Source organism: Podarcis erhardii (genome assembly GCF_964252035.2).
Source record: "Podarcis erhardii genome assembly, chromosome: 13".
Classification (NCBI taxonomy): Eukaryota; Metazoa; Chordata; class Lepidosauria; order Squamata; family Lacertidae; genus Podarcis; species Podarcis erhardii.
Window position 1 is genome coordinate 14,789,069 of NC_138502.1, and position 25,238 is coordinate 14,814,306.

Below are 25,238 nucleotides of genomic sequence, written 5' to 3' on the forward strand. Positions count from 1 at the left end.
TGAAGGGATCTCCAGGGTCATATCTAGTCCAATCCCTTGCAGTGCAGGAGCCAAATAATCCCCAACAGATGGCCACCCAACTTTTGTTTTAAAACCTCTAATGAAGAAGAATGCACCACCTTCCAATGTCTTGTGGGCCTCAAAAAACTGTTTTCAGTGCCCTGGAAAGTATGAAGTAATATTAGGGGTGCCTCTGAGCATGTGCAGAGTTCTTACTCGGCACAATCAACCTTCCCAAATCTGGAACGCCACACAATAAGGTATCACTTTCCCTGATATGCTTTGGCGACATTTAAACACCTGAACATACTAGCAAATTTCTTTTTTGGGGGGTGGGATCAAGTCTGGCCCAGAGGATTTGAGGGGCACTGCTTATCGTTATGGGCGGCAAGAACTCTGAGTGCCTTTCCTCTCCTTTGCAGATTAGCACTGAAGTTGAGCTGATTTCACCATTCAATCCCATTCCCATCATCGTTGGCAGCACCATTGGAGGAATCCTGCTCTTAGCCATCATCGCAGCAGTCCTGTTTAAGGTAGGCATCTCTCACTTTTGCCATCAGACAGACCTTAGAAGAGATATGGGATGCCCCGACAAGACTTAAACCAGTTTCCCCCCCTCTCTCTTCCCCCTTTCCAGTTTGGATTCTTCAAACGCAATCGAGTGTCCCTAGCAGATGAAATTGCATCAGAACCAGCTGGGCCCGGTGAACAAACTCCTCAAGCAACCAACTAGCTTACTAGGGAAGGAGGAATCATGTGGATCTGGGAGGCAGGACCTAAGGATTCCCTGGGGGAGAGGAATGGGATTTGAGAGGAGTCGTCTGGGATCCAGGTAGAATGCTAAACTTAAGAAATGTTTTGAAGGAAAAGCAAAAAGTCTGCCTGGCTACACCCTAGCAATTTTGGCTGCTTCCGGACAGATGGCTCCTAGCACTAATAAATCGTTGCTGTTCTGCTGTAATCTACAAGAGGAGTTGCAAACCGATTTCTACGTTAATTGGGTTATTTCAAGTCGCCTGAGTTGCCATTTAAAAACAAGAATTCTGAGTGTTCCTTAAAAACAACACAAATAAAAATGACTTATTTATTTATATAGCACTAAAGTTTAATTTGTTTATAGGCGTGATTGCTCGTTGCTACTCACATGAATTGTCAGAAATTAAAAGGTTGTGTTCCTCATTAGCCATGCTTTGGAGTAGACCCATTGAAGTTAATTAATACGACTAACTTGGGTCCATTGATCTCAGCGGGTTTACTCTGTGTGAACCTTAGTTGGATGTGTTTAATGTTTGTGTTGGATCAGAAGCGTTTGATAAGAGAAAACAATGTTGCTAAAACACTAGTGAGTGGAAAGTTATGGGGTTTTTTTTGGGGGGGGGGATATCAGCATAGTGCTAGACCACTTGTTAATTTAAGCAGTACTTAAATTAGGGGGGAAGGATGGGAGGCGGCTTTGGGAAAACTCTTATTACAATATCCAGACGCCCAGTGCAATGTGTTTGACAGAATGGGTTAGGTGCAAGTGTCTGGAAAGACTTTGTTCTCTCTGTACCAAGACATGCTGCTTCTGCCGTTTTGAAACAGAGGAAGTTGAGGCACAGTGAGCTCAGCAGAATGTCCCCATAAATTAAAAGGAATATGATTCAGTCTTGTGTTGACACCTTCCTGTAATTTTCACCCTGTGCACCAAACAGCTGCCGTTTTCATAGAATTTCAGAGGAACCTGCTTTTCCTTCCTGCCTACCAAATTTCTAAATAGCTTAATTAATATATAATTTTCTAAGGACTCCTGAACTTAAGAGAGCCAGCAGTGGCTTATGTGTTGGACTAAGACCAAGGAGACTCGGTATCTGTTTGGCCACAAACTTTACTCTGCTTCTAGCTAGCCAACTTTGCAGGGTTATTGTGAGGCTAAAGGGTAGGCAGGCCACGTATGCAACTTTTGGCTTCCTTGGATAGGGTAAAAATAATTTTGAAAATTAATGGATTGTTAGATGGTAGCTGTTCCCTGCTCTCAAACTCCTTCCCAGGGGGAATAAAGGAAAGAAAACCAGCAGGTTTCTCTCTTATAATGCTTGGAAGTTGTTCTGGAAGTTAACCTGGCTCCCTGCAACCTCCCTGATTTAGATCAGGGGTGCCCTCCAAATGTTGTTGACCAGAACCCCTCTTCTTTCAATCACAGGCGTATAAAAATAAGAGAGTCAGGTGCGTGTTTTAAAGATTTTATTATAAAAATGGAGGCCAAGGCACACCTGCTTACATGACCCCTCGTCACCAATTCCAAATTTTAAATCACCCAATAACTTAATCACCCTTGTTATATTTTCTTGGCATCGGCTCTGAGAAGGGAGAGGGAGGTTTTTCGAATGCGTACATTGCTGTTCTGATTTGTGTTTTTTTGCCACAAGTTCGCACGTGGCTCTTGTCACAGTGTGAGCAAGCGCCACCCATAAAGAAGGCTTTCTTTGGTGATGTATTTGCAGGGAGAAAGCCACATCTCCCCCCCCCCCCCCGAGCCTTGTCATAAAGCGCATCTTCTCACTAATCCCTATCTCACTAAACTTACTTATCTCTATGCGCATGAAAACACCTTAAGTGCCAGGTCTGCACTTAAGCCCTGATTTAAGAAGATGATTAAGCCCTCCATATGTCTCCCACTGGGAGAAAGGCAAGGAAGGGGCATCGCCAGATCGATGGGGATAACTGAGGCTAGATGGAGGATTTGAACTGGGCAGGGCTTGATCCCCAATCCAGGCTTGCGCTGTGTGAAGTAATGATTTTTTAAAAGGAGAGTGCCTCTGAACAGGTACAGAGTGCATTTCCTTCACCCCTGAGAAATCAGACCGTCGCCACATACCTGGGACTAGGGGGAAGAGTTTTCAGGTCAGTGGGTGTGGCCTGCAAGCAGTCTTAGCACCTATTTTTTAATATAACAAACCAACAACTAAGCATGAAATTGAGGGGTGTGGGGAGGAGTAGAGAGGGGCCAAGCAGGTTGGAAGGGGTGAGAGCACCTTTGAAGGCGGGGGGGGGGGGGATGGAAGGGAAAGCTTTGGCTCTGAGACTGTTCCTGGGGAGGGACACCACACATTCCCTTCCCAGCAGGTCCCTTCCTTTGGGTATTATAAAGTGCATTAGTCTTTCAATACTTTTATAGCTGCCCAAGGGAGGTCAGCAGCCCACAGCCCAAAGGAAGGCCAGGATCCCGAAAGCCAAAACGGGGGCTGCCTTTGGGGCAGCTGCCCCACAGATGCACATCCCCTTCTCTGGCCCCTGCCTTGGGGAGGGAGGGGGGGACGTGGCAGGTCCCTCGCAGTGCAGCCAGTGATGGGAAATGAAGCGCGGGTAGCCGGCGTCGGACTCCACGCTGCCACCAGTGAACTTCCAGAACTGGGTGTCCTTGAAGAAGTAAGTGTCGCCTGCAGGTGAAGAGAGAGAGACAAAGGCAAAGCTGAGAACGGAGGGAACAGGTTGAGACGCAAGCAGAGAGTTATGCCTATGGCCAGCTGGGGGAGCCAGAGAGGCGCCGTCTGCACTTATATACATGCAAAGCATGATGCCTGAATGGTCATGGCTCCCCCCCCCCACAAAGAATTCTGGGAACTGTAGTTTGTAAAGGGTGCTGAGAGTTGTTAGGACACTGCCTATTCACCTCATAGACATAGCTTTCAACGTTCCCCCCTTTTTAAGGGAAATTCCCTTATTCCGGATAGGATTCCTCGCAAGAAAAGGGAAAAGTTGACAGCTATGCTCACAGAGTACAGTTCCCAAAGTGATTTTTTTTAAATTAATACATTTTATTTAAGATTCAACAATGATAATAAATCAACAATAACTAACACATCAACTAGTCCCTCTTCTCAGGGAAATGCAGCTCTGTGAGTTCAATAGGGGACTCCTAATGATATTTTTTTAAATAAAAAAATTAATTAAACAACTTTAAACATATCAGACTTCCCATGTGTAGGTGCTGGCTGTTCTGGTTTTTGTGTTTCCTCTCTGCACACACAAAGCAATATACTCCCAAGGCCCCCGATTCCATAACATTTCTGGCTACAGGCCTAATGGGCACATGGGTCACACAACAGCCTCTTCTAGAACTGGTTACATTGGAATAGTAGGCTTTCCTTAATTACCCTGGAAAGTTAAGAGTTCCCCATTACCACAACCATTTCCTTCTGTTAGCGACAGTCAGGGCAGTTAAGAAACTGTGGTCTAATTTTTATTTGCAAAGCTGTCCAACGAAAAAAGTATGTCTTCCCCACCCCTGCAATTATCGTCAGGGAAACCACAGCCAGGAACGGACACATTTGACACTTTCCGAAAGGGAGTCGGTTTCAACAGAAACATACCCTCGTTCCAGCTTGTGATATCATCCAGGTCATTAGGTACTCCTTTCCAAAGGCTGACAGGCTTGGGGTATCCCTGTTCCACCCGACCCATCCGATCATCATAGCGCCAGTATTGGTCCTTTTCGAAGAGGTACGTCTTGCCATTGTGAGGCCACACAAAAACGGCACCCACAACAGTGCGGGGAGGGAGGCCAAGATCAGACACAGGACGGGGGTAGCCCGGGTTCACCTGAGTATTAGTGAAAACCCAGAAGTGGGACCCTGCAGAGGAGGAGGAATGAATGAGGAAGAAAAAGGATCCATTACCAGAAGAGATTCTAGCAGCCTTATGTGAAGGATTTCCACAGAGCACAGACTATTTGTATCCTACACTCCCACCTTCCTCTCTAGTCCAGACTCCCCAAAGTATTGCTTACATCACAGTCAGACACAGTGAATTAACTGGATCTAATAGTCAAGGCTAAATAGACATTCATATTATTTACAAATTGAATTCTGCTCGGAAGCATCTGAGGTTGGGGGTGTGTATTAAAAACACAGTCGCTTTTGATTTATAGTTTTCAACAGTGTAAAAGCAAGGACCACTAAAAGCGTAAGTATGTCAGACCTTACAGCCTAGCGCACATTTTAATACATACGCAATGTTCAAATAAAATTAGAAATGGTTTGAGAAGGGAAGCTTCTTCACAAGATTTCAGCTCCCAGGATGTTGTACATTTGCACCCTAGAGTGGTTGTTATTAGTCTGCATGCACAGAGCACGTATATGCCACCACTCAGAATTGCAAGCTCAGCCTCCTTGCTGCTGCAGGTGAATACTTAAGATTTCACATTGCTTGGATTCCTGCAGCTGGATCCAGGAAACCTCCCAATTCCCAGGGTTCCAGAAAAAAATCCTAAAGGGAAGTTCATTCTCCCAGTTATCACCTTTCTTTAAATATTCGACTGCACTCTACTTCCAAAGAGACCAGAAGCCCCGTCTTCCATTGTCAGTGCGTCACACTCACCAATGAAGAACACAATTTGGCTGTCATTGGCCCGTTCATAGGCAGCATCAATGGCCTTGAAATCCTGGGGAAGCCCATTCCAAAACCGCAGCGTCTGTGCTGGCTCTAGGGAAACCAGGTGCTGGCTTGGTTGCAGCCTCCAGAAATGTTTTTCTGCGAAAGGGGTTGTATAGGGTGCTATTAACCAACTCAGAAACCAAATAACAGTAGCCTCTCCTAAACCCACAGTTTGAAAACTCCAGAAGGCAAACAACATGCCACAGAAAACTTTACAAATGCCAATCATAGCATTGTTCTTTTGCAAGGAGGTGACACAGGGGAAAGCATGTGCAAAGAGCACAATTATATGAACACTGCAGCCTCAGAAGCTCCCTTCTGCGGCTGAGTCAGACCAGGGGGTCCATCAAGCTGTCTACACTGGCTGGCAGCAGCTGTCCAGAATTTCCGATGGGGTTTTCTACCTGGAGACTGTACTGGGGACCACTTGCCAAGCAGATCATAGAGATACGGCTCTTCTCGAAGTAACCTGTGCAACCATTTGCTGTGTTTAAAAAGTCATTATTATTATAGGTGGCTGCTGGAAAAGGATCCCGCCTCCCATCAAACTAGCAGGAAATGGTCGCACTGCAATTCTTATGCACATGGAGTCCTCTGGATAAGGGAAGGATATGTTGCCCTGCAGGTCCAGTGGGCCAAATTACGTGTGATTCTGGAAATCAAAGATTTGTTTTCCCAACAAAAGGTTCGGGTGCCCCCTGCCCGCTAATCTGGAGTGTGTGGGTGTGGGTGTTGCTTTACTTACTCTTGAAGAAGAAAACTTCCCCGCGGATGTTGGCGATAGCATCAAACCGGGCCTCACAGCGATCAGGTGATGGTGGACGTGGCCTGAAAGGGAGAGAGGGGAGTGCTCTGGATTGCTGCTAACTGGGGATTTGTGAGATCAAGATCTGGCTGGTTCTTACCCTATATTATTCTACGCATTCATCGCTTTTGAACAAAGAGTCTCAAAGCAACTTTAAACTACCCAACTGGTTATTTAACTCTGCAGCCCACACCCAAAACAGTACAGACAACTCTTCCTGTCCCCCTCGCAGCCTCTCCTTGATTTTTGGCCCATGTGTTTGCTCAAGTCTGAGTCCCAAGTCTGGCTCCCAGCTTCATGCAGCTCCTGTTGTTCCTGGGACCAGTTTGAGGTTCCCCCATTGAGCAGACTGACCCCAGTTTAGCAGATCACAGTGTGTGCAACACCTGCCTGCAACAGACCTTCAGCATTTCAGTTTCTTTCAGCTCTCCCTGCTTCCCAGTTTACTGTTATATCCCCTGAACCCCCTCCATGCATGATGCCCACTTACTACTTTAGGAAAAGTGGACTGTACAAATAGGCTAGCTAGCCTTGAAAGTACTAATAGATTCTTTGTTTCTCCCCCCGCCCCACCCGCCCCTGGAACTAACATGACTACTCTGGAATTTCAAGCGGACCTGTTGTGACATCACAGAAGTTTGGCCAATGACTATAGAGGGTCACCAATAAGCAACACTGCAGTGTTTAGGTTCCCTTTTCCTCTTAATAACCTTGTCAGCTAGGTTGTTCATATGCTACCAAATACACAAAAAGGGGAACTGAAAGCAAGAGAAAAACAAAACAGCTTCTTCAAGGCAAGTGTGCTCATTACGGAGCTGGAATTTAAGCCTAGAAAGACCCAGATTAAGGTGCACCAGTGTAGCTGTTGGCCTATGTTGGATCTCATCAGGAAGTACTGATAGGATATTGGGCTCTGGGGGCCTGAAAGAATCCAGCAAAGTTTTCCCCGTCTCCTGCTTTCAGTCATCAGATCCCATCTTCACTCTCTGACCTGACTGGCTGGTGCTGTTCATCTCCTGTCAGTTGCCCTGGTGTACCCAAAGCTACCAGTCAGTATGCTAAGACAACCCAAAGAAAACTTTGCTGTTGACTAGGTTTTTTGTTTTTTCTGGGTTTCTGTGCCATACCTAGTCCGTATTCCCTCACAGTCAATTTAGCTCCAACGCCTACAGCAGGGGTAGCCCAGGTAGTACCTTCCAGATGTTTTGGACTATGACTCCCATCAACCCCACTCTGTATAGCTCATGGGATCCAGGATGCTGTGGGCTATAGGTCAGCAACATCTGGAAGTACCCACTTCTTGTGGGGATTCCATATGATAAGGAAAGATACTTACCCTTGTGTGGGTCTGTCGGGTGGCAGGTCAGGGATTGGAAGGTCTGTGGGGACTGGAAATTTTGGGATATCGGAATCTGGGTATGAACCTGACGGACGCTTACCTGCAGGCAATTTAAAAAAATTGGGGGGGGGGGAACGAGTCAGGAAAAAACATGAAACATGCATCCAAGCACAAGGTGTTCTCTGACATGGGAGAAAACGGAAGAGAGAATACGTATGTATTCAGAAGGATGATGGAACAGAGAAATTGAGATACTCTTTCTAGAGGCAAAGTATAGATGGCCTTGCCTCACCTTATGCAACTCTATGACAGGATGTCAAAAATAGACGCTTACAAGAAAATGAAGCAAGCAGTGACATTATGAAAGAAAAAGCAGAAACTGAGAAGGAAAAAGGAGGACGACCCAAAAGGGGTGGCGTGTGCAGAGATGCGGAGAAATCTGTGCCCAAGAAACACCTGCTGTGCTATCTGAGGTCACCTTTGTGCCTGAACTCAGTGGATGATGTAGGCCTCCCTGTCTCCGCTTTGGAAGGGGCCCAGATTCTTGTGGCGGCTGGAGAAGTTTGCTAGGTCAGCCTTGTATTTCAGCAGCCACCTGGTCAGTATAGGCAGGTAGGAATTCTATGCAGGTGATTGAGCTGGTTTGACAGAGGAGGGGCGAAGTGCTCCTTCCCTCCTCTGCTAAGCTCGCTCACTTACAAGGCTGATCTAGGCCTTTAACCAGCCAGTGTGGAATTTACAGCTCCTGCTCTCTCAGTAGGTTATTTAGGGCAGGGTGTCGGCAAATCAAGCTGCTAACTTTTGCCAAGGTTGCACTGGGTGTATTTTACTGCACCCTGATTGCCAGGTGTGTGTGTGTGTGTGTGTGTGTGTGTGTGTGTTGGGGGGGTGTTATAAAAGGATACAGAAAGGAAGGAAGGAAGGAAGGAAGGAAGGAAGGAAGGAAGGAAGGAAGGAAGGAAGGAAGGAACAAACAAACAAACAAACAAACAGGATGTGATTGGAGGAAGGAGAAGAAACGCTGGCCATCGAGATGGGAAGACAGCAGATGAAAACAGGAGGGGACTGGCTAGTCTCTCACCATAGAGTTGTTCAATCCCCATGGCATCATCCTGTGGCAGCTGGTAGAGCTCAGGCGACCCAACAGGTCCCTGGTAATAGGGCATCATGATAGATTCCTTGATGGAAGAATGAGACAGCCCCAAGGCATGGCCAAATTCGTGAACTGCTACGGCAAAGAGATCTGTGCCTCTACCTGATATCAGGAGAAAAGGGAAAGGTTACCCATGGGCTTGGCTTCTTCTCCCTGTCAGCCTCTCCAATCAGGTGTTTTATTGTGGTGTATTCCTCAGCATGTTCTCGACACAACAGCAGCACATCAGCGAAGGGTTTGTTCTGCTTTTGTTTGTGCTGTGATGTATCCCCAATGCTTCCCCATTCTTGCTATCCAGAGGGAGCTACAGCGCAACAAAAACGGGGGCAAAAAAATACGCCAAAGCATTTGCAGTGTGATTTCAGCAGGAAGTTACTGGAATGAAAGGAAGCGGGTGCAACAGCCCCAGAACTTTTGCGGGTGCAAATGGTATCGAAAGCCGGAATAGTGTCTGACTTCCTAGCAGGGCCGTGTTAAGCATATCCAGCGCCGTGGTGCAAAACTCCCTCCGGTGCTCCCCTCCCCCCAGTTTCCCAGAGTTGTCCACCTTTTTTTAGGGAGGATGGCGCTGCCGGCGGGGCTGAAGGAGGGTGGCTCCTCCGGCGGGAAAGAGACAAAGGCTGGACACGATGCCTTCCAGCTCAGCTGGCTGCTTCGTGCCACGGTGGCCACAGCAGATGAAGGCTCTGGGCACAGCGCTGCTTCGGCGCGGCATGACGGAGGTGGGCAAGAGTGGCGAGCTGATGCCAGGAGGTGCTGCGTCCAGCCTCCGCCTCTTCCCTGGTGTCCTCCAGAACTTGGTGCCCTGGCGCCCCCCAGCCACTAGCCTCTATGGGTAAGACACCCCTGCCTCCTAGATTGCAACATGAATGCAAATCATCATGAAAACACACAACTAAAAGGATATCTGGAGGGACCCTGATTCTGAAGGTACCTGGATACTTGTTGTCCGGGTCATGTATCCATGTCTCTTCATCATCGAAATGAGTGTCGCCAGAAATGGGGTGTTCCCCGGGGAAAAAGGCGTGGGCCAGGGTGCCTCCAGGCCCATCGAAAGGGTAGCTGTCTTCGTGATAGGAGCGGCTGAAGTCCACCACGATGTCAGCTTGCCCAGAAGTCTCCTCTCGGAAGGTCAAAGCTGAGGAGCGGCTCCAGGCCCGGAAGGCAAGGGAAATAAGTTCCCGGACTTTATAGGAGGGCAACTGGGAGGCGCGGGGGAAGGAACGGATGCTGCCGTGGGAAAATGAAAAACAAGGGAATAAGGGAGAGGAAGGCAACAGACTGATAGGGTTGTGAGCAAAAAGATGGAACCCTGGGTTCTATCCAATGTTGGACTTACCCAGAAGAAATCCATTGGAAATGATAGGTATGACTAACTTAGGCCCATTAATTTCAGAGGGCCTACTCTTAGTTGGATGCAACCCATAAAGTGAGGGTGAAGAGTCTTTGGCCTTCCAGCTGTTGCTGAACTACAACTCCCATCAGCCCTAGCAAGCATGGCCAAGGGGTAAAGAGGATGGGAATTGTAGTTCGGCATCTTCTAGCAGGCCAAAGATTCCTGACACCTGCCCAAAAAAGGTAGGAAAACGACAGGATGTCTAGAATAAACTAAAAATAGTGGAAAATGGAAACAAATCGTTTATAGCGACACAAACCGAACCACTAAAATATTTTAGTGCAAAACCACAGGAAGAAAAGAGTAACAGGAAGTGAGATGTGGTTTTACCCAATCAACCCCACCCTCTGCTTACTGCCATGTCAAGCCGGTCTTTGTCCAGACACTGTCGCTGAGAGCATAGCGTCTCCTCCTGCGCCGGCGACGCATCAACTCCGAGGTGCCAATAATGTCCGGAAGGGAGCAGCGAGGGTGGCTCATCATGTCCAAGGTCTTCTGGTCTGCAAAGGAGAGGAACGTCGGCCACATCCACACCATGCTCTTAAAGCAAGCAGAAAACGTCTCGGACCTGTGGTTTCTTAGCACACAACAAGCAGAAGTGTGGACGAGCCCTAAGACTCAGTTATGCTTGTTGGATCGGTTTCCCCCAAACCTTTCTTGTCCAACCACTTGGAGCTCTCCAGGGTGCTGCCCACCTCTCTAGCTTGCTTTGGAGGTTTTGACCCCTGCTTTGCCTGACGTTGCCTATCTGGACCTGGGCTATGCCTTGCCTTCCACAACCTGGCATGACTTTGCTTCCTGGATCTGCAACTAGTGGCCTGTCGTCCCTGGATTCTGGGCCTAGCACATGCCCCCACTGAAGCTGGAACCCTGCCCTCCAGCTGAGACCAGCTGTGCTCCAGAATTCAACTTGGAGCACCAGGTGGGCTCCTGAGGAGCCTTACCAAGGTCTCAAATACATATTTTCTGCTGGTGACTACATTGACTACACTCCTCTGGGCCCAACATCCCATAGATGATGATGATGATGATGATGATGATGATGATGATGATGATGATTTATTTATATCCCACCCTCCCCAGCCAAAGCCGGGCTCAGGGCGGCTAACAACAGTAAAGTAATACAGCATTTTAAATCAATTCATTCTAAAATCAGTTCAAAATCAAATTAATGGCAACCATTGGGCCAGAGTTCTGTGAGGATTGCCAAAGGAGGGGGTCAGGCTGTGCCCTGGCCAAAGGCCTGGTGGAACAGCTCTGTCTTGCAGGGCCTGCGGAAACATGTCAAGCCCCGCAGGGCCCTAGTCCCTTGTGACAGAGAGTTCCACCAGATCGGAGCCACAGCCGAAAAAGCCCTGGCTCTGGTTGAGGCTAGCCTAACCTCCCTGTGGCCCAGGAACTCCAAGATGTTTTTGTTTGAAGACCGTAAGGTCCTCCGTGGGACATGCCAGTTGACTCCTTACCTCTCTCACCCTGACCTAGCCACTGTGATCCACGCGACGGTCACCTCCAGACCTGATTATTGTAACTCGCTCTACATGGGGCTGCCCTTGAGACTGACCCAGAAACTCTAGCGGGTGCAGAATGGCGCGGCGAGACTCCTTACGGAGTCCTCGCTGCGGGATCACATTCACCCAGTGCTATACCAGCTGCACTGGCTCCCGGTAGAGTACAGGATCAGGTTTAAGATGCTGTTTTTAACCTTTAAAGCCCTATACGGCCTAGGACCCTCGTACCTACGGGACTGCCTCTCCTGGGTGAGGAACCTTTTCAGCCTGACAGGCCTGATCTTTAGACATATGTTCCTGTCAAACTTTAAGAGGTGCATATGGGCTCCGACCACATGGATCATAATGGAAAACATGACAGACAGCTGCGAACTGGCTACGTGTCGTATGAGACAGGCCCTCACTGCGGAGGCAAGAGCAATCTACACACGCTTAGAGACGTTTTTACTTACACTTTCCCTGGTGTGAAAGGCTGAGATCTGACACCCAAGAGACCTGCTAGAAAGAGAAATGGCAACACATCCCAACCAACACTGGGGGTGGGGAGAAGGTGTAACCAGATTCACGTTCTCCCAGTACATACCCATTGTCCCGGTCACAGGCAGTCCTGCAAATCTTTGCATTGTTCTGATGGCGCTTTTCAGTTCATCTGGGCTTTGAAGGCGAGCTGCCCTTGGGTCTGGTTGAGGGAGGTAGCCGTAGCGGGTTAACCACTCCTGCGAGGACATAATTAGTAGGGGTTTGTTAGTCATTAGGTGGACTTCCTGGGAACTCTTGGAACTGTGAGAGGAACTGAGGAACTCTCAACATCCTTGACAAACTGCACTTCCCATGATCCTTTGGGGGGAAACCATGACTGTACAAAGTGCTATGATACCTGTTCTGATGTACAGTGCAGATGGGGCAATACTCGGAACACCCCATTTTTAAAAACTCTTGCTACCTTTTTGCAGCTGTTTGGTAGATTTGGGGGTTTGAGTGCAAAAAGCAAAGTTGATCAAACACACCTGAAGTCTTGTATGTCCCTGCTCAGGGCTTTGCCTAAAAACACAAGTGAACACATGAGACCTGGGCATGCAGCCTGCTCTTTAGACTGTTCTGCAAAGATCTGAGGAAGGTTCCTAAGTGCCTTCTGCTCAGCATGCTTAGAAACCTCCCTGTGCCTCATAAGACATAACTCTCTTAGAAATCCTTTGCAGACCTTGGTGTTCAATGTGACCAAGGTCTAAAGAGGAGTCTGCACTCCTGTGGCTGCTGGGGAATGGGACTTGAGTGTGTATCCCTGACCCCATCTGCGACTTTCAGCCGTCTGTCTTCAAGTGAATGCAGGATCAGAGCTAAAAAAAAACCCCATCACATTCTATTCTGATTTAAAGAATGTGGAAAGCATGGATGAGGAGGACTCCCCCCCCCAACAATTATTTCAGTCCATGTTTGGTCTTCTAATTATTTTCTGTGACTGAGGAGGACAGATATTCTTGAGGGGATTTCCAACTTCCCCTTCCTTTCCCCTGAAGTGAGTGGTGCCTTTCTTGCTACTTGAGGGGAATTGAGAGCAAGGAAAAAGAATTTTTTACGCCTGCAGAGGCTTGGACTCTCTGAAGGGAAACAAACAAACACACACGCATACTGTATCTTAACTAAATAAAGAGGAAATGGCTTTTCCTTTTTAAAAGATAAAATCTTCTCTGGAAATTAGCATGCAGATAGTAGCCCCTGAGACTACCGCATGGTGAAAGAGATTGGGGGAGTCAGATATAAAGCCCCCTCCCCCCCAAGCCATCCGACTCCTCCAACCATCACCAAATTGGAACACACCTTCTGCATTCTTTAAAACCACAATTTCCCCAGGGTTCTAAATCATGTGTGTGGGGAGGGCAGCCTTCTTGCTGCCTTGCAAGGTGCTCGGCCCAGAAGTTGTCCCCACAATTTCTGCATTGCAGGGGGTTGGACTAGATGACCCTTGGGGTCCCTTCCAAATCTATGATTCTGTGGCAACAGTGGGATAGGGCTAAAGCACAGCCCTGCAGCTCCTCTCACTACACCCGATTCCTTCACCTATTCTGAATAAAGGCACCAGGCTTTCCTTCCTCTTCTGGCATATCTGAACTACAAAGATATATATTAGTCTGGGACCAGCTTCATGGCCAAGGCTTTGCCCAAAGTATCTTGGAAATGGCAGCATGTGATAATGAGCTGCAGAACTGCAGGTCCCTGTAAGAAACGCCGACATGCACCTTAAATCAGCCAGCCAGATAGGCACTCCAAAATGCCCTTTCTTTTTACAGGCAGTCGGTGAAGGATGGAGAGAGAGAGAGAGAGAGAGAGAGAGAGAGAGAGAGAAAGAAAGAAAGAAAGAAAGAAAGAAAGAAAGAAAGAAAGAAAGAAAGAAAGACAAGAGCAGGAGAAAGAGTGGAAGAAATGAGCTATCCAATGAACCCAACTGCCAGGAGATCCCAAACAAACAAAAGGACAGTTCTTCTTTCCCCAGGACATTATTATATTTACTATTTTTGGAACTTGCTGTCACAAGATTGGGGTGATGACCCCTTTCAAAGAGGACCAAACAAACTCACAGAAGATAGGTTTATAAATGGCTACTAGTCATGATGGCTAGGTACATGGGGCCAGCCTGGTGCCCAGAGGCACCCACGAGGCCCAGAGATAGTGTGACTCTGAGTATGAATTGCTGGGGCTTAACAGGGCAAGAGGCCTGCTCTCTTGCTTGTGGGGATATAGGATGCTGGGCTAGACACTTTGCCCCCTTGTTGCACCTCCTTAGAGCACACACCGAAATTAATGGACTGAGGATAGTCATGCCCTTTGATTTAAATGGCCCTTCTCTGAGGAGAACTATAACACTGGGTACAACCCACAGTCTGCTCCAGCAAGGTTGTTCTTCAATTCTCAAAGAAAATTGTGGAAATGGCAGGCGTGAGACAGGGAGCTGGACACTTGACCACCTTCCAAACTCTTGCAGCTTCCTAAAGGTAAAGGTAAAGGACCCCTGGACGGTTAAGTCCAGTCAAAGGTGACTCTAGGGTTGCGGCGATAATCTCGCTTTCAGACTGAGGGGGCCAGCGTTTGTCAACAGACAGCTTTCTGGGTCAAGTGGCCAGCATGACCAAACAGCTTCGGGAACAACAGAACACTGTGACGGAAACCAGAGCACACGGAAACGTCATTTACCTTCCCGCCACAGTGGTACCTATTTATCTACTTGCGCTGGCGTGCTTTCAAACTGCTGGGTTGGCAGGAGCTGGGACAGAGCAACGGGAGCTCACTCCGTTGCGGGGATTCGAACTGCCAACCTTCCGATCAGCAAGCTCAAGAGGCTCAGTGGTTTAGACCACAGCGCCACCCACGTCCCAGGAAGCTTCCTAAGCTGTGTACACACTGTACCTTTAAAGTACATTTGAGGTACGTTCTTTGTCCTCAAAGAATTCTGGGCACCTGTGGTTAACCCCTCGCAGCCTTGCAGTTCCCAGAAACCCTCAACAAACTACAGTGCCCAGAATGCTTTGGGGGAAAGAATGTGCCTTAAAGGCATACACTTGTGTATGTAGCCTTTGTTCTGGAGTTTCCCTGAGGAAACGGAGGACTCAAGGGGCTCTCAAGCCTCTATATGAATGCATGTGTATAAACTTAGTGAATCTGCCAAGAGTGTCCCTTGAGGAAGCTTTCCACTGAGGCTCTCAGAGTTCAAAACAAACTTTTAATCGCATAATTTGTCTCGTGGGCCTCTGAGAATGGATTCAGCTGAAGGTGTTGAGAGTTTCTATTATGTTTTGCATGTTTATAAGGACTCTAATGCTTTGTATCCAAACTGGCTTTTGATGAAGTTTTCCTATAATGGGCTTCATGATCTGTCAAGCTTGTCTAAGTCTGTACACACACACACACACACACACACACACACACACACACACACACGGCTAGATACAGTGTATATATATAACAAGGGAAGGCTGGAGCCACACTGTAGTTTGTGTGGTTGCCAAACTCCATCACGATGGGAGAACGGCAGGCATGTGAGCGAGCGAACAGCATGGGTGGCAGATGGTCCAGGCAAGCTGTTTAATGGAGGGGAGAGGCACTTTGCCAAACCTCTCTGTCGAGTGTCCCCCCATCTCTGTTAAATGCTGCTGCCGTGAGGTTTAATGAAGGAGGTAGGTGCTTCAGAAAACCTGCTCTCTGAAAGTGGCTCTGCTCATCCTTTAAAAAGGCTTGAGGCCAGCAATATCAACAGTGCATTGTCTTGCTCTTTCCTGGCATGGTCCTGAGCAGTTTCTCCCAGAAAACCTGCTCTTTAGCACTAAATCAGAACAAACAGCAATCAATGGGAAACCTGATTTGTTTCCATTCAGCGCTAAACCGCAGGTTTCCCAGGGAGAAAGCGGCACAGCAAACAGGGGTGTGAATAAGCCCATGGTATAAATTCAACACCTGACACAGGTTTTCTGGGGCAAGTCTGCACAGAAAGCCTAAATTAATGGTGATGGCTTGCCGAACCTGTGCCCCAACACAGGTGCCTGCTGTGGGAGAGGGAGAGGATTTGTGGATACACACAACAGAATGAAGCTTTCTTTTGTTTTTACTGTATTGTGCACGCAAGGTTTATACAAGTTTTTGCTGCCTTTCAATATTAGCTGCCTACTGCATGGAAAGGTAATCTAGAAATACTGATATGCATAAACAAATCACAAGCAAGCAAACTCTGTCCTGTCCACAATGACATGCCCGCCAACATGTCATCATGGAAAACCAGAATGCGTGTCTCCCAGGATGTGCTCCTTGTGCAAGTCACGTGACCTGCGCAAGATTGCGGCCCCAAAACAGGATGTCCCAATTTAATCAGAGCAGTTGAGGGGTATGCAATGACTGGCAGTGGCTTTCTAGGGCAGGGGTCAGCAAACTAAGGCCCTGGGGCCGGATCCGGCCCAATCACCTTCTCAATCCGGCCCGCGGATGGTCTGGGAACCAGCGTGTTTTTACATGAGTAGAATGTGTCCTTTTATTTAAAATGCATCTCTGGGTTATTTGTGGGGCATAGGAATTGGTTCATTTCCCCCCTCAAAATATACTCCGGCCCCCCACAAGGGCTGAGGGACAGTGGACCGGCCGCCTGCTCTAGGGTATCAGACATGGGTCTCTCCTGGAGATATCAGGGGTTGAACCTTGGATATTTTGCAAGGCTCCGTCACTGAGCTCCAGCCCTTGGAGGAAAGCCTTCTTCTCAACACTCTGCTGTCAGTCCGAGCTGACAGCACAAGGCTAAATGAATGGACAGCCTGCCTGGCTTGGTGTAAGGCTGTTTCCTACGTAGTCCTAGAAGGGGATGCTGCAAAGACTGAGTGCTGAACTCATGGGGGAGCTCCCAGCAACATCCTCTGGGCTGGGGGGTTGACCTGAGTGAGCTTCACAGATTCCCAATTCACCACAGCCCCCTGCCCTGCTCAAAGGCCCCTTTGTTTCATTCCCTGAAGGCTTCTGTGGAATCCAAGAGCCGCCCCCTAGTTTCTCTGGACCCCCATGACCTCCCCACAACCAGCCCTTTTGCACCAGTTTCCAGGATGGACCTTTCTCCTTCTGTGTATCTATCTATCTGCACAGAGGCGCGAACACACGCCCTGCTGTTTCCAGCTGGTGGGATATGGGTGAGTTGCCATTTTCTCTTAGAAAGGTCAGGCGGCTGGCGGAAATCATCTTCCCAGAGGAAGCGCAAAATAGGTAGCCATGGGAACCAGTGGAAGGAGTCCAAACCGAGAGCGGCTAGATCCCCAGATCTACTAGTTGGAAGGGATCCCCCCTCTCCAAAGAAGTGGGGTGAACATAAAAAAATGGTGCAAAGAGGAGGGAGGGTCTTATTGCCACATCCCGCAACACCGCAAAACCTGCCTGAAAGTGTATTATGAATCATTTATAATAAAAGCACTTTTGAAAATGTGCCGAACCCTCTGCAATATTAATTGCATTCATCGTCACTAATGCAGCCCACAAGCAGGGAAAGGAGGAAATTTTTCCCCAGCAACTGGTACTGTTTAGTGGTAGACTGTCTCTGAACATGGATGCTCCATTGATCTGCCCTTTGCAAATTTTTCTGCTCCCCTTTTAAACCAGCAACCATCATCACATTTTGCAGCAGTTAATTTCACACGCCAATTATGTGTTGTGTAAAGAAGCAAAAGAATCTTGGAGGAGGAAGAGAACAGAGCCCACCTAGTCTGGTTTGGTGTGTAAAGCTCTACCGCTAATCTAGAATATGATCCCACACAGCCAGAGATTGTTGGAAGTGCAAACAGCAGAGATCATTCCGTTTGTGACTTAAGTGTTAATCCTATTGATGTTAAAGTCAAATGGTGTTGCTTAGCAATTATACAGGCATGATCCTTCCTGTATTCCGATTGGCTGTTTAGTTCTGAGGGAATTTTCCTCTATATGTGTTGTACAAGATCTGAACCTGGAAAGACAAAATCTCTTGTTCTTTTTATTATACACTATTTCTCTTTATTCTGCTCAGCAAACTGTTGTCAGAACTTTTCTCTCTAGACTGTTTGCATTATTTAAGTGGCTTTGCTAAGAGGGATTAGGCACACTGCAAAATGTAGTTGTCTGCAGGAAGGATAGCAGGAGGTTACTCAAGAAAATGAGCCAAGCTGCATGTTGCAGGCATTAGCAGTAAAAACCCAGAATCTCTAGCAAGTTTGATTTGGGGAAGATGGGGGAAGGGAAGTCTATTTCAATGGTCAGTTATGGCAATCACGCTCAGAACATGAGAGGCATGAGCACCCAACGGGTGCATTTTTATGTGGCCCTCAATTTTAGTTTCAGTTTTGAGTGTCTCGTGTGCTGCTTGAATGCCACAAAAAGTATTTTGAGAAAAGCACTCCTCCACAATCTATTTAATGTGGTTTGTTCATCTGATTCATAGATGCAGGAAACTTAAATGTTGTTTGGGGGAGTCTAAACGCCCCAAGTATGCCAAAAGGAAATGAATGGATATGATGCACACAGCCCCAAGCCTCCCACTATTATTCTATTATTTATTTATAAATTTACAAACCACCCTATACCCCACAGGTCTCGTGGAGTTTCACAGATAAGATCCAACATTAAAACCACTATCTATCTATCTATCTATCTATCTATCTATCTATCTATCTATCTATTCAAAATAAAAACAACAACCCAGTAACACCCCTCCCCCAGAAAAAAAGATGCCACTAGAATCTTAATGGTTTACAGTCCTACAGATACAAGCTTGTCTGTGCACTTGGCTCCCATTGGCACTACTCTTGGAAAAGAGGCTGACGCAGGAGAAAGATATTAAGACGGCACTGGACTTCTGAACTGATCCTGGCAGCTAGAGCCACGGCTGAGATGTTTCCACTTCGTTAAAAGCCACAGAGACTTTCAAGTTTATGTCCCACTTTTCCTGGCAAGGATCTTGTATCTTTAACAATTTGCTCCGTTGAAGGGTTCTGCCTGGCACCGATCTATTCAAAATGCAGGAGTCCTGCCCCCCAAATTTTGGTGGCAAACCCTTTCAATGAGCTAAACCCTGGGAAAAACTGGGCCCTGGTTTTCTGTTCCAGGAAGAACAGGTGCACATAGTGATAGTGGTGCGTTCAGGGTAGGACTTTAGGGCACAGAGGCAACGAGCAGGAACTTAGTACAATGAGCAGGGAGACACCTCCCAAATTGCAAATCTGGCTTGTATTTTGGAGTAGCTACTGGGAAAGAGCCATAGCTTATTGGCAGAGCATCTGCCTCGCTGGGGATTGAACTTCTGATTGCATCTGCAGGTAGAGCTGCCTGAAACCCTGGGGAGCTTCTGCCAGTCAGAGTAGACAGTACTGAGCTAGATGGACCAATGAGATGACCCAGGATAAGGCACCTTCCTGCATCCCTAAGTGACACTCAAAAAAGGGTATGTCCTTGAAGTTCGGAGTGTGAATGGCAATCCCACTCGTGCCTTAATAGCAGAAGAACAACTGTTTGGCAGCACTAGGAGTCCTATGTCTGGAAGCAACACCCTAAGGCACATTACCAGCTAAAGGGAGACCCTCTGCTCCAAAGAATAAGTGCATTGCTGAACTGCAGCCCTGGGCCACAATGGTATACTGATTCATTCTAAGCAAAGCCTTCTATCCTGGGAGCAGTTTATCTAAGACAGGGGTAGGCAACCTAAGGCCCAGGGCCCAGATGCAGCCCAATCGCCTTCTCAATCCGGCCTGCGGACAGTCCAAGAATCAGCATGTTTTTACATGAGTAGAATGTGTCCTTTTATTTAAAATGCATCTCTGGGTTATTTGTGGGGCATAGGAATTTGTTCATTCCCTCCCCCCCAAAAAAAAAATATAGTCCGGCCCACCACATGGTCTGAGGGACCACGGCTGAAAATGGTTGCTGACCCCTGATCTAAGAGGATGCTAGCATTTTTTAGTCAGGTTTCTTCCAGGTGTGTGTGGGCTTATTACTGTAAACAGGTCATTGTAATATTGAAAACAGGTCATTTGCAAAAGAACTGGCTTTTAAAATAAAAGCTTGCCAGCTTTTTCCTGGAAAGGGTCAATCCAGATTGAATGAGGCTGGGCAGGAAGAGAGGCTGGCATTTTGATGCCAATGACCGTTGTGCATGGAGAAGCATCCATCCCATAATTACCACTCATCTGAAAGCACCCTTGTGCAGAAGCCTCTTTCGATGTGTTAGCCTAGAAGAGTGCATGTGTCTCTGACAGTTCTTCTATCTGATTATATTATCAATTTTGCAATCCGCCCCCCACCCCCCAGGATTTAGGAGTGTGAAGGGTGAGTGGCGATATCCTATCCCGCAACAGGAACAGCGACAAGGAAATGCGGTGGGCAGCTTCAGCCACCAGGACTCCTTGACTTTGTTAAGTGAGCTGATCAAGACACAGGGACTTGGGGGTGAATCTGGGGGATGCAAAATTAGAAAAATCTGCAGGATCCCAATGTGCAGACATATAGAGACACAGTCTGAGCTCAGCAAGTGTACAGGCTCAAAGCTACAGAGGATAGCTACTCTTTGAACTTGCCTTGCATATTCAGAAAATGATTCAAAAATAAGCAGATTCCAGGGGTTTGTCCTCCCCATCCCGGGCAAAGGATGGTATTGGGGGGTGGGGACCACTCTAAAAGGACAATTAAAGGCATCAAATGAGAAATGACGGACAGATGGTGGCAGATCTCTCAGTTTTTCTCCAACAGAGGAGAGAGGACAGAATATACCCTTTTCCATGGCTATAGATAAGGGCTGGGGGGACAGGATGCGAAGGTCAGATTGCACATTACCAAGAGGCGAAAAATTATCCCTAGAGAACTGAGGCAGGGGGGCAGGAGGGAGAAAACAGGGACTAACTAAAGGGATCAATTATTTCCCAACAGCAGGCAATTTGAAACACGAAACCTCAAGGAAATGGATCGATTTTATCCCTCTTTCAGGGGCAAGAGATGAAGAGATAGGAGCTCCTCCTTCACCCCACTCCCAGAGACTTTGGGACAGAGTCCAGCTCCCACTTATTGCAAACTCCTGGGCATATTTATTTTTTTCACAAGCATCGACAAATCCTTCCACAGCCCCCTCTAATTCCAGGCACGAGCTTCTTCCCAAGGGGGTCCTGGCCAGCAGAACTCCTCCCCACACCTGAACCCTAATGATCTCCTAGAGAATCTGCTGTCCCAACTCCTCTCTCCCCATAAATACTAGAATCCCCCCCAAAAAAACCTCAGGAGTCCTGACTCCTAGCACCCTTACCCTAAACCCCCAGACCCCGCTCTTTCCTGAGAAAACCCAGGCATCTTGGACTCACCAGCCCTCTGGTCATCTCCTGGGTGCTAGATGGTGCTGCCCTGGTCTGGGGGAAACTCCAGAGGCAGAGAGATGCCAAGAGGAGCAGCATCTTTGCTTTCCTGCTGAGGCACTGATGCCTCCAGCTGCAGCTCTGGCCCTATACAGCAGCTCCTGTTTCCCCCGCCCCCTTCCTCTCTCAGTTCTCTTTCTCCACTCCTGCTGAGAAAATCCATCCCAGTCACAGAGCATCCCAGTTTCCCCCCAGGGGAAGCAGATTCGGAGGGGGATATGGAGGGAGGGGGGACAGGAACTCCTGGGTTTCCTAGAAGGGGGAGCAGGATGGGAATGGGGCTCTGTGGTTCTTGCAAGGTGAGTGTAAGCTACTCCGAAGAGTTACAGCATAACAGGGTTGGAGTTAAGCAACTCTGCAGTCCTAAATACTCTGGGTCAAGGGTATAGTTGTCACCCCACTGGGAACAAGCCCCACTGAAATCAATAGGAGTAGGCATGGTTACGATTGCAATGTCCGTCTTCTGCGGGTCTTCCTTCTCAGTCAACATGGGACTTAAGGCTTTTCCAGCCTGGTTTTGGGGGTTGCTGTTCACAGAGAGGTTTCTGCAACATATCATTGACACAGTAACAGTGCATAAGTGCTGGGTTTATACAGTGGTACCTCGGGTTACATATGCTTCAGGGCACATACGCTTCAGGTTACAGACTCCACTAACCCAGAAAAAGTGCTTCAGGTTAAGAACTTTGCTTCAGGATGAGAACAGAAATCGTGGTCCGGTGCCGCGGCAGCAGCAGGAGGCCCCATTAGCTAAAGTGGTGCTTCAGTTTAAGAACATTTTCCGGTTAAGTACGGACCACTGTCCTGGACTGTCTACACATCATTCTGCTTTATTACTTGTTCTGACAGCTGCATATTCCCTCATTGCAGCTCTATGATTCCATGATCTAGGACAGGCATGTCCAACCTACCTGTAGACCACTGGACCTCCCCTAAAAAACAGGCCTTCCTTGTTTCTAAAAAAGCTCAACAACATTGACCTTCACCCCTAAAAACAGGGCTTTCCTTCCTAAAAAAAAGCTCGACAAATTTGACCTGAACCCCCAGAAAGGAGGCAGATCACTGCCAGTTTTTAACTCTGAGTAGATCGCAGTCTCTTGGGAGCTGGCCACCCCTGATCTAGGACTTTTGATGCCTCCCAAAAGATACAGCATTATTGCTGTCCTGCTGAGGGGCAATCTTGTGCTTTTGCACAAAAAATGCAAAACACTCATGTGCACATCTGTGGTATGAAAGTTACAGGATTTCAGCAGAAAGCTATGGGGCATGCCCCAGTTTTGAAAAGTATGCTATACCTCCGGTTTGAAACTTTTGCTGGCGCAAAACAATATTGAAAGCAGGGGCATGATTTACTACATTTATACTCAAGCCCTTCCTCCTGAAGGAAAACAGACACGACAACACATTTAAAAACATTCAGCTGACCTGACACCACCATGAGCACAAATAATCATAAATGCAGAATAATAACAATAATAATAACCCTGGAGGGGGCCTTGTACTAAATGCTGGTTTGGTTAAACAAAAGTCAGGACACCTGGGTTCTGTTGTAGAGGAGGGGAGGAAACCGTCTAGACCAGCCTTTCACCAACTGAGTCAGATAACCAATTCACAAATTCCTGATTTCTTCCCCCACCCTCATTATCACGCCACGCCCCCGTTTCGCTTTGCATCGTTTTGCAGAGGAAACTAACACATCACACTCTCACCTCCCTTTGCTCAATTTCTTCCTAAACTCGCTGTTTAATTTCCTGCTTCACACCTGGCTACCTCCTGATGGGACTCTAGGGCATCCTAATGGAGATAAGCTCAGAGGTGGGGGAGGAAGGCCGGGTCTGCAAGAATGGAAGCTGCAAGGGGTGAATGGGTCCGTGTACAAACACCGGATTTGAAAGGCAGGTGAGTCAAAAGTTGCAGGAGTTTGATCAAGCATCAGCAACTGCCCTCCAGTGACAAATATATTTTAGCACAAAGCAAAAAGGTCTTTACAAAATACTCACGTGGAAGATTGCAGGAGGAACATTTAGAAGAACTGATTTCATCCCAGAAACAGCCGCGTTGCACTACAGTATTTGGGGAGAGGGCTCCATATACACAGGCGCCCCGCAGATTCACACGTGCATGCAAATCGTTTTATCTCAGGGGCTGAAAACGCATGAACGGCCCGCAGTGAGAAGTACTGCGGTCTTGGAAGTGATAGAAACGCCCAGTCTGTCACCTCCTTTGGCTCTTCCCTACATTTCACGTTGCCTCCCTCGTGTAATTGAACGTGTGCACGTGGCCACTTTCCCTTCTAGTGGGTCCTGGTAAGGCAACCTTTTCCTGAAACGCTCTCGCCTCCGGAAGGGCTGCATACGTTGTCTGTTCTGCCCTTATAGGACTTGTCCCGTCCCACCCCCACCCCCCACTCCCAGTTTCACATATTGGGGCTTAGCTTTAGAAGCTGGGAAAGAGATGATGAGAAGCATGTGCAAAGTGCATGAGGGCACCCCCGCGTGGAATTATGGGGCAGGGCTCTCAAGAAAGCTCCATCTCCGGCTGCTTTGTTTTGACTTTGGATAGGCTGCAGCCTGACAGGTCAAGTGCAAGGAGGAGTAAGCTGACGTTGCTCGGGTTACGAGGCAAAGGGGAGCCAAGCAATGGCGTCTTAGTCAAACATTAACAATGGCATTAAAAAAAAGAAAAGAAATCTAATCTTGACAAAGCAAGGCAAATGAATAAGCTAACTGCTTCCTCTTGCTCGGATGAGCCTCTTGTGTTTCCCAGAAGACATTCAGCAGATGGCCTTGGTTGTTTGTTGTTTAGGCTCCTTAGCCCTATTCAGGCATTATTCTCTCCTCATGAAAATGCTGCTCTGGTGAGAGAGCATATGCTGGTCTTTCCCCTGCTTGGGACTCTCCTATAGAGATGTCTTCTGGGGCAGCACGCCCTGTTCAAACTCTTTCCAGGGTTTGAAGGTGTGGTGGTGGCCCAGCTATTTTTGGCTTATAACAAAGGGACTCATGACAAAGATGAGCAAATGACTGGCCTCTCTACTCTCTAATTGGCATAAGGGCAGCTGGGGAAATTCCCCACAATGCCCTGGAGCAACATTATGTCAGGGGCATTGTGGGAAATCAACATGGCAGCTCCCAGGCTCTGCCACCTCCGTATGCGCCAGTGGTCAGCTGAGCTTAATGGCTGAGTCCCTGCAGGACAAACTCAATGGGCGTTGCTTACAGTATTCTAGAAAGAGAAAGTTTCACTTGTTGAGCTTTTGCCTCACGAACCTGCAAAAGGCAAAAGGAGTTTTGACAGAACAGAAAAGGTCATCGTAACGCAGGAGCCTTTTCTTACAGTCCATCTCTCCAGAGGCGGGTTTAGGGGAGTGTAACCAATTCTGCCGTGCTGTAGGGGGAGCCACAGAAAGGCAGTAGAATGGAGCGCAAGAGGGGGAGCGTGCCAGATTTTTGCGTCGCATGGGTCACCGCTGAAATTTGAGAGCGCAGCATCCACCACTGCTCTCACTTTGCCTGCTGCCAACCCAGGTGCCCTGCTGCCACCTAATTTAGAAACAACTGTGTTTTGCTTCTGGCTTAGAACTAGTTCTGAGGTATTTTGCATAATTTCCTTTTCTGAAACCGGATGTGGGGCAGGAAAACAGCGCCTGCTTTCCCCATCACCTGAAAAGCTATCATGGCAGATGTTGCGGCAGCGTTCTGTCGAGTCGGGTGCGATTGCAAAATGAATCAAATCCAT

At 47.8% G+C, this 25,238-nt stretch overlaps 2 protein-coding genes across 4 annotated transcripts in view; one reads left to right on the forward strand and one right to left on the reverse strand.

The window, feature by feature from the left end:
• LOC309327405 (integrin alpha-X-like) overlaps window positions 1–1,093 on the forward strand; it is a 30,776-nt gene extending 29,683 nt beyond the window's left edge. For both annotated transcript variants that reach the window (XM_081836657.1, XM_081836658.1), the window contains exons 29-30: window positions 423–533; window positions 638–1,093. In XM_081836657.1, coding sequence (XP_081692783.1) covers window positions 423–533; window positions 638–733 — 207 coding nt within the window. In that variant the 3' untranslated portion in view covers window positions 734–1,093. The remainder of the gene's footprint in view (window positions 1–422; window positions 534–637) is intronic.
• Window positions 1,094–2,212: 1,119 nt separating this feature from the next.
• Window positions 2,213–24,061, reverse strand: MMP25 (matrix metallopeptidase 25). Of its 2 annotated transcripts, none has more exons than XM_081837166.1 (10): window positions 23,501–24,061; window positions 12,200–12,332; window positions 10,464–10,608; window positions 9,647–9,942; window positions 8,641–8,814; window positions 7,557–7,659; window positions 6,161–6,243; window positions 5,359–5,511; window positions 4,353–4,613; window positions 2,213–3,419 (listed from the first exon to the last, which is right to left on the reverse strand). In XM_081837166.1, the coding sequence occupies exons 1-10, from the start codon at window positions 23,540–23,542 to the stop codon at window positions 3,172–3,174; spliced, it is 1,638 nt and encodes a 545-aa protein (XP_081693292.1). In that variant the 5' UTR covers window positions 23,543–24,061; the 3' UTR covers window positions 2,213–3,171. The 2 variants fall into 2 exon arrangements, with proteins under 2 accessions (XP_081693292.1, XP_081693291.1); XM_081837165.1 differs by lacking the exon at window positions 23,501–24,061 and adding an exon at window positions 21,450–21,620.
• Window positions 24,062–25,238: the final 1,177 nt, after the last annotated feature.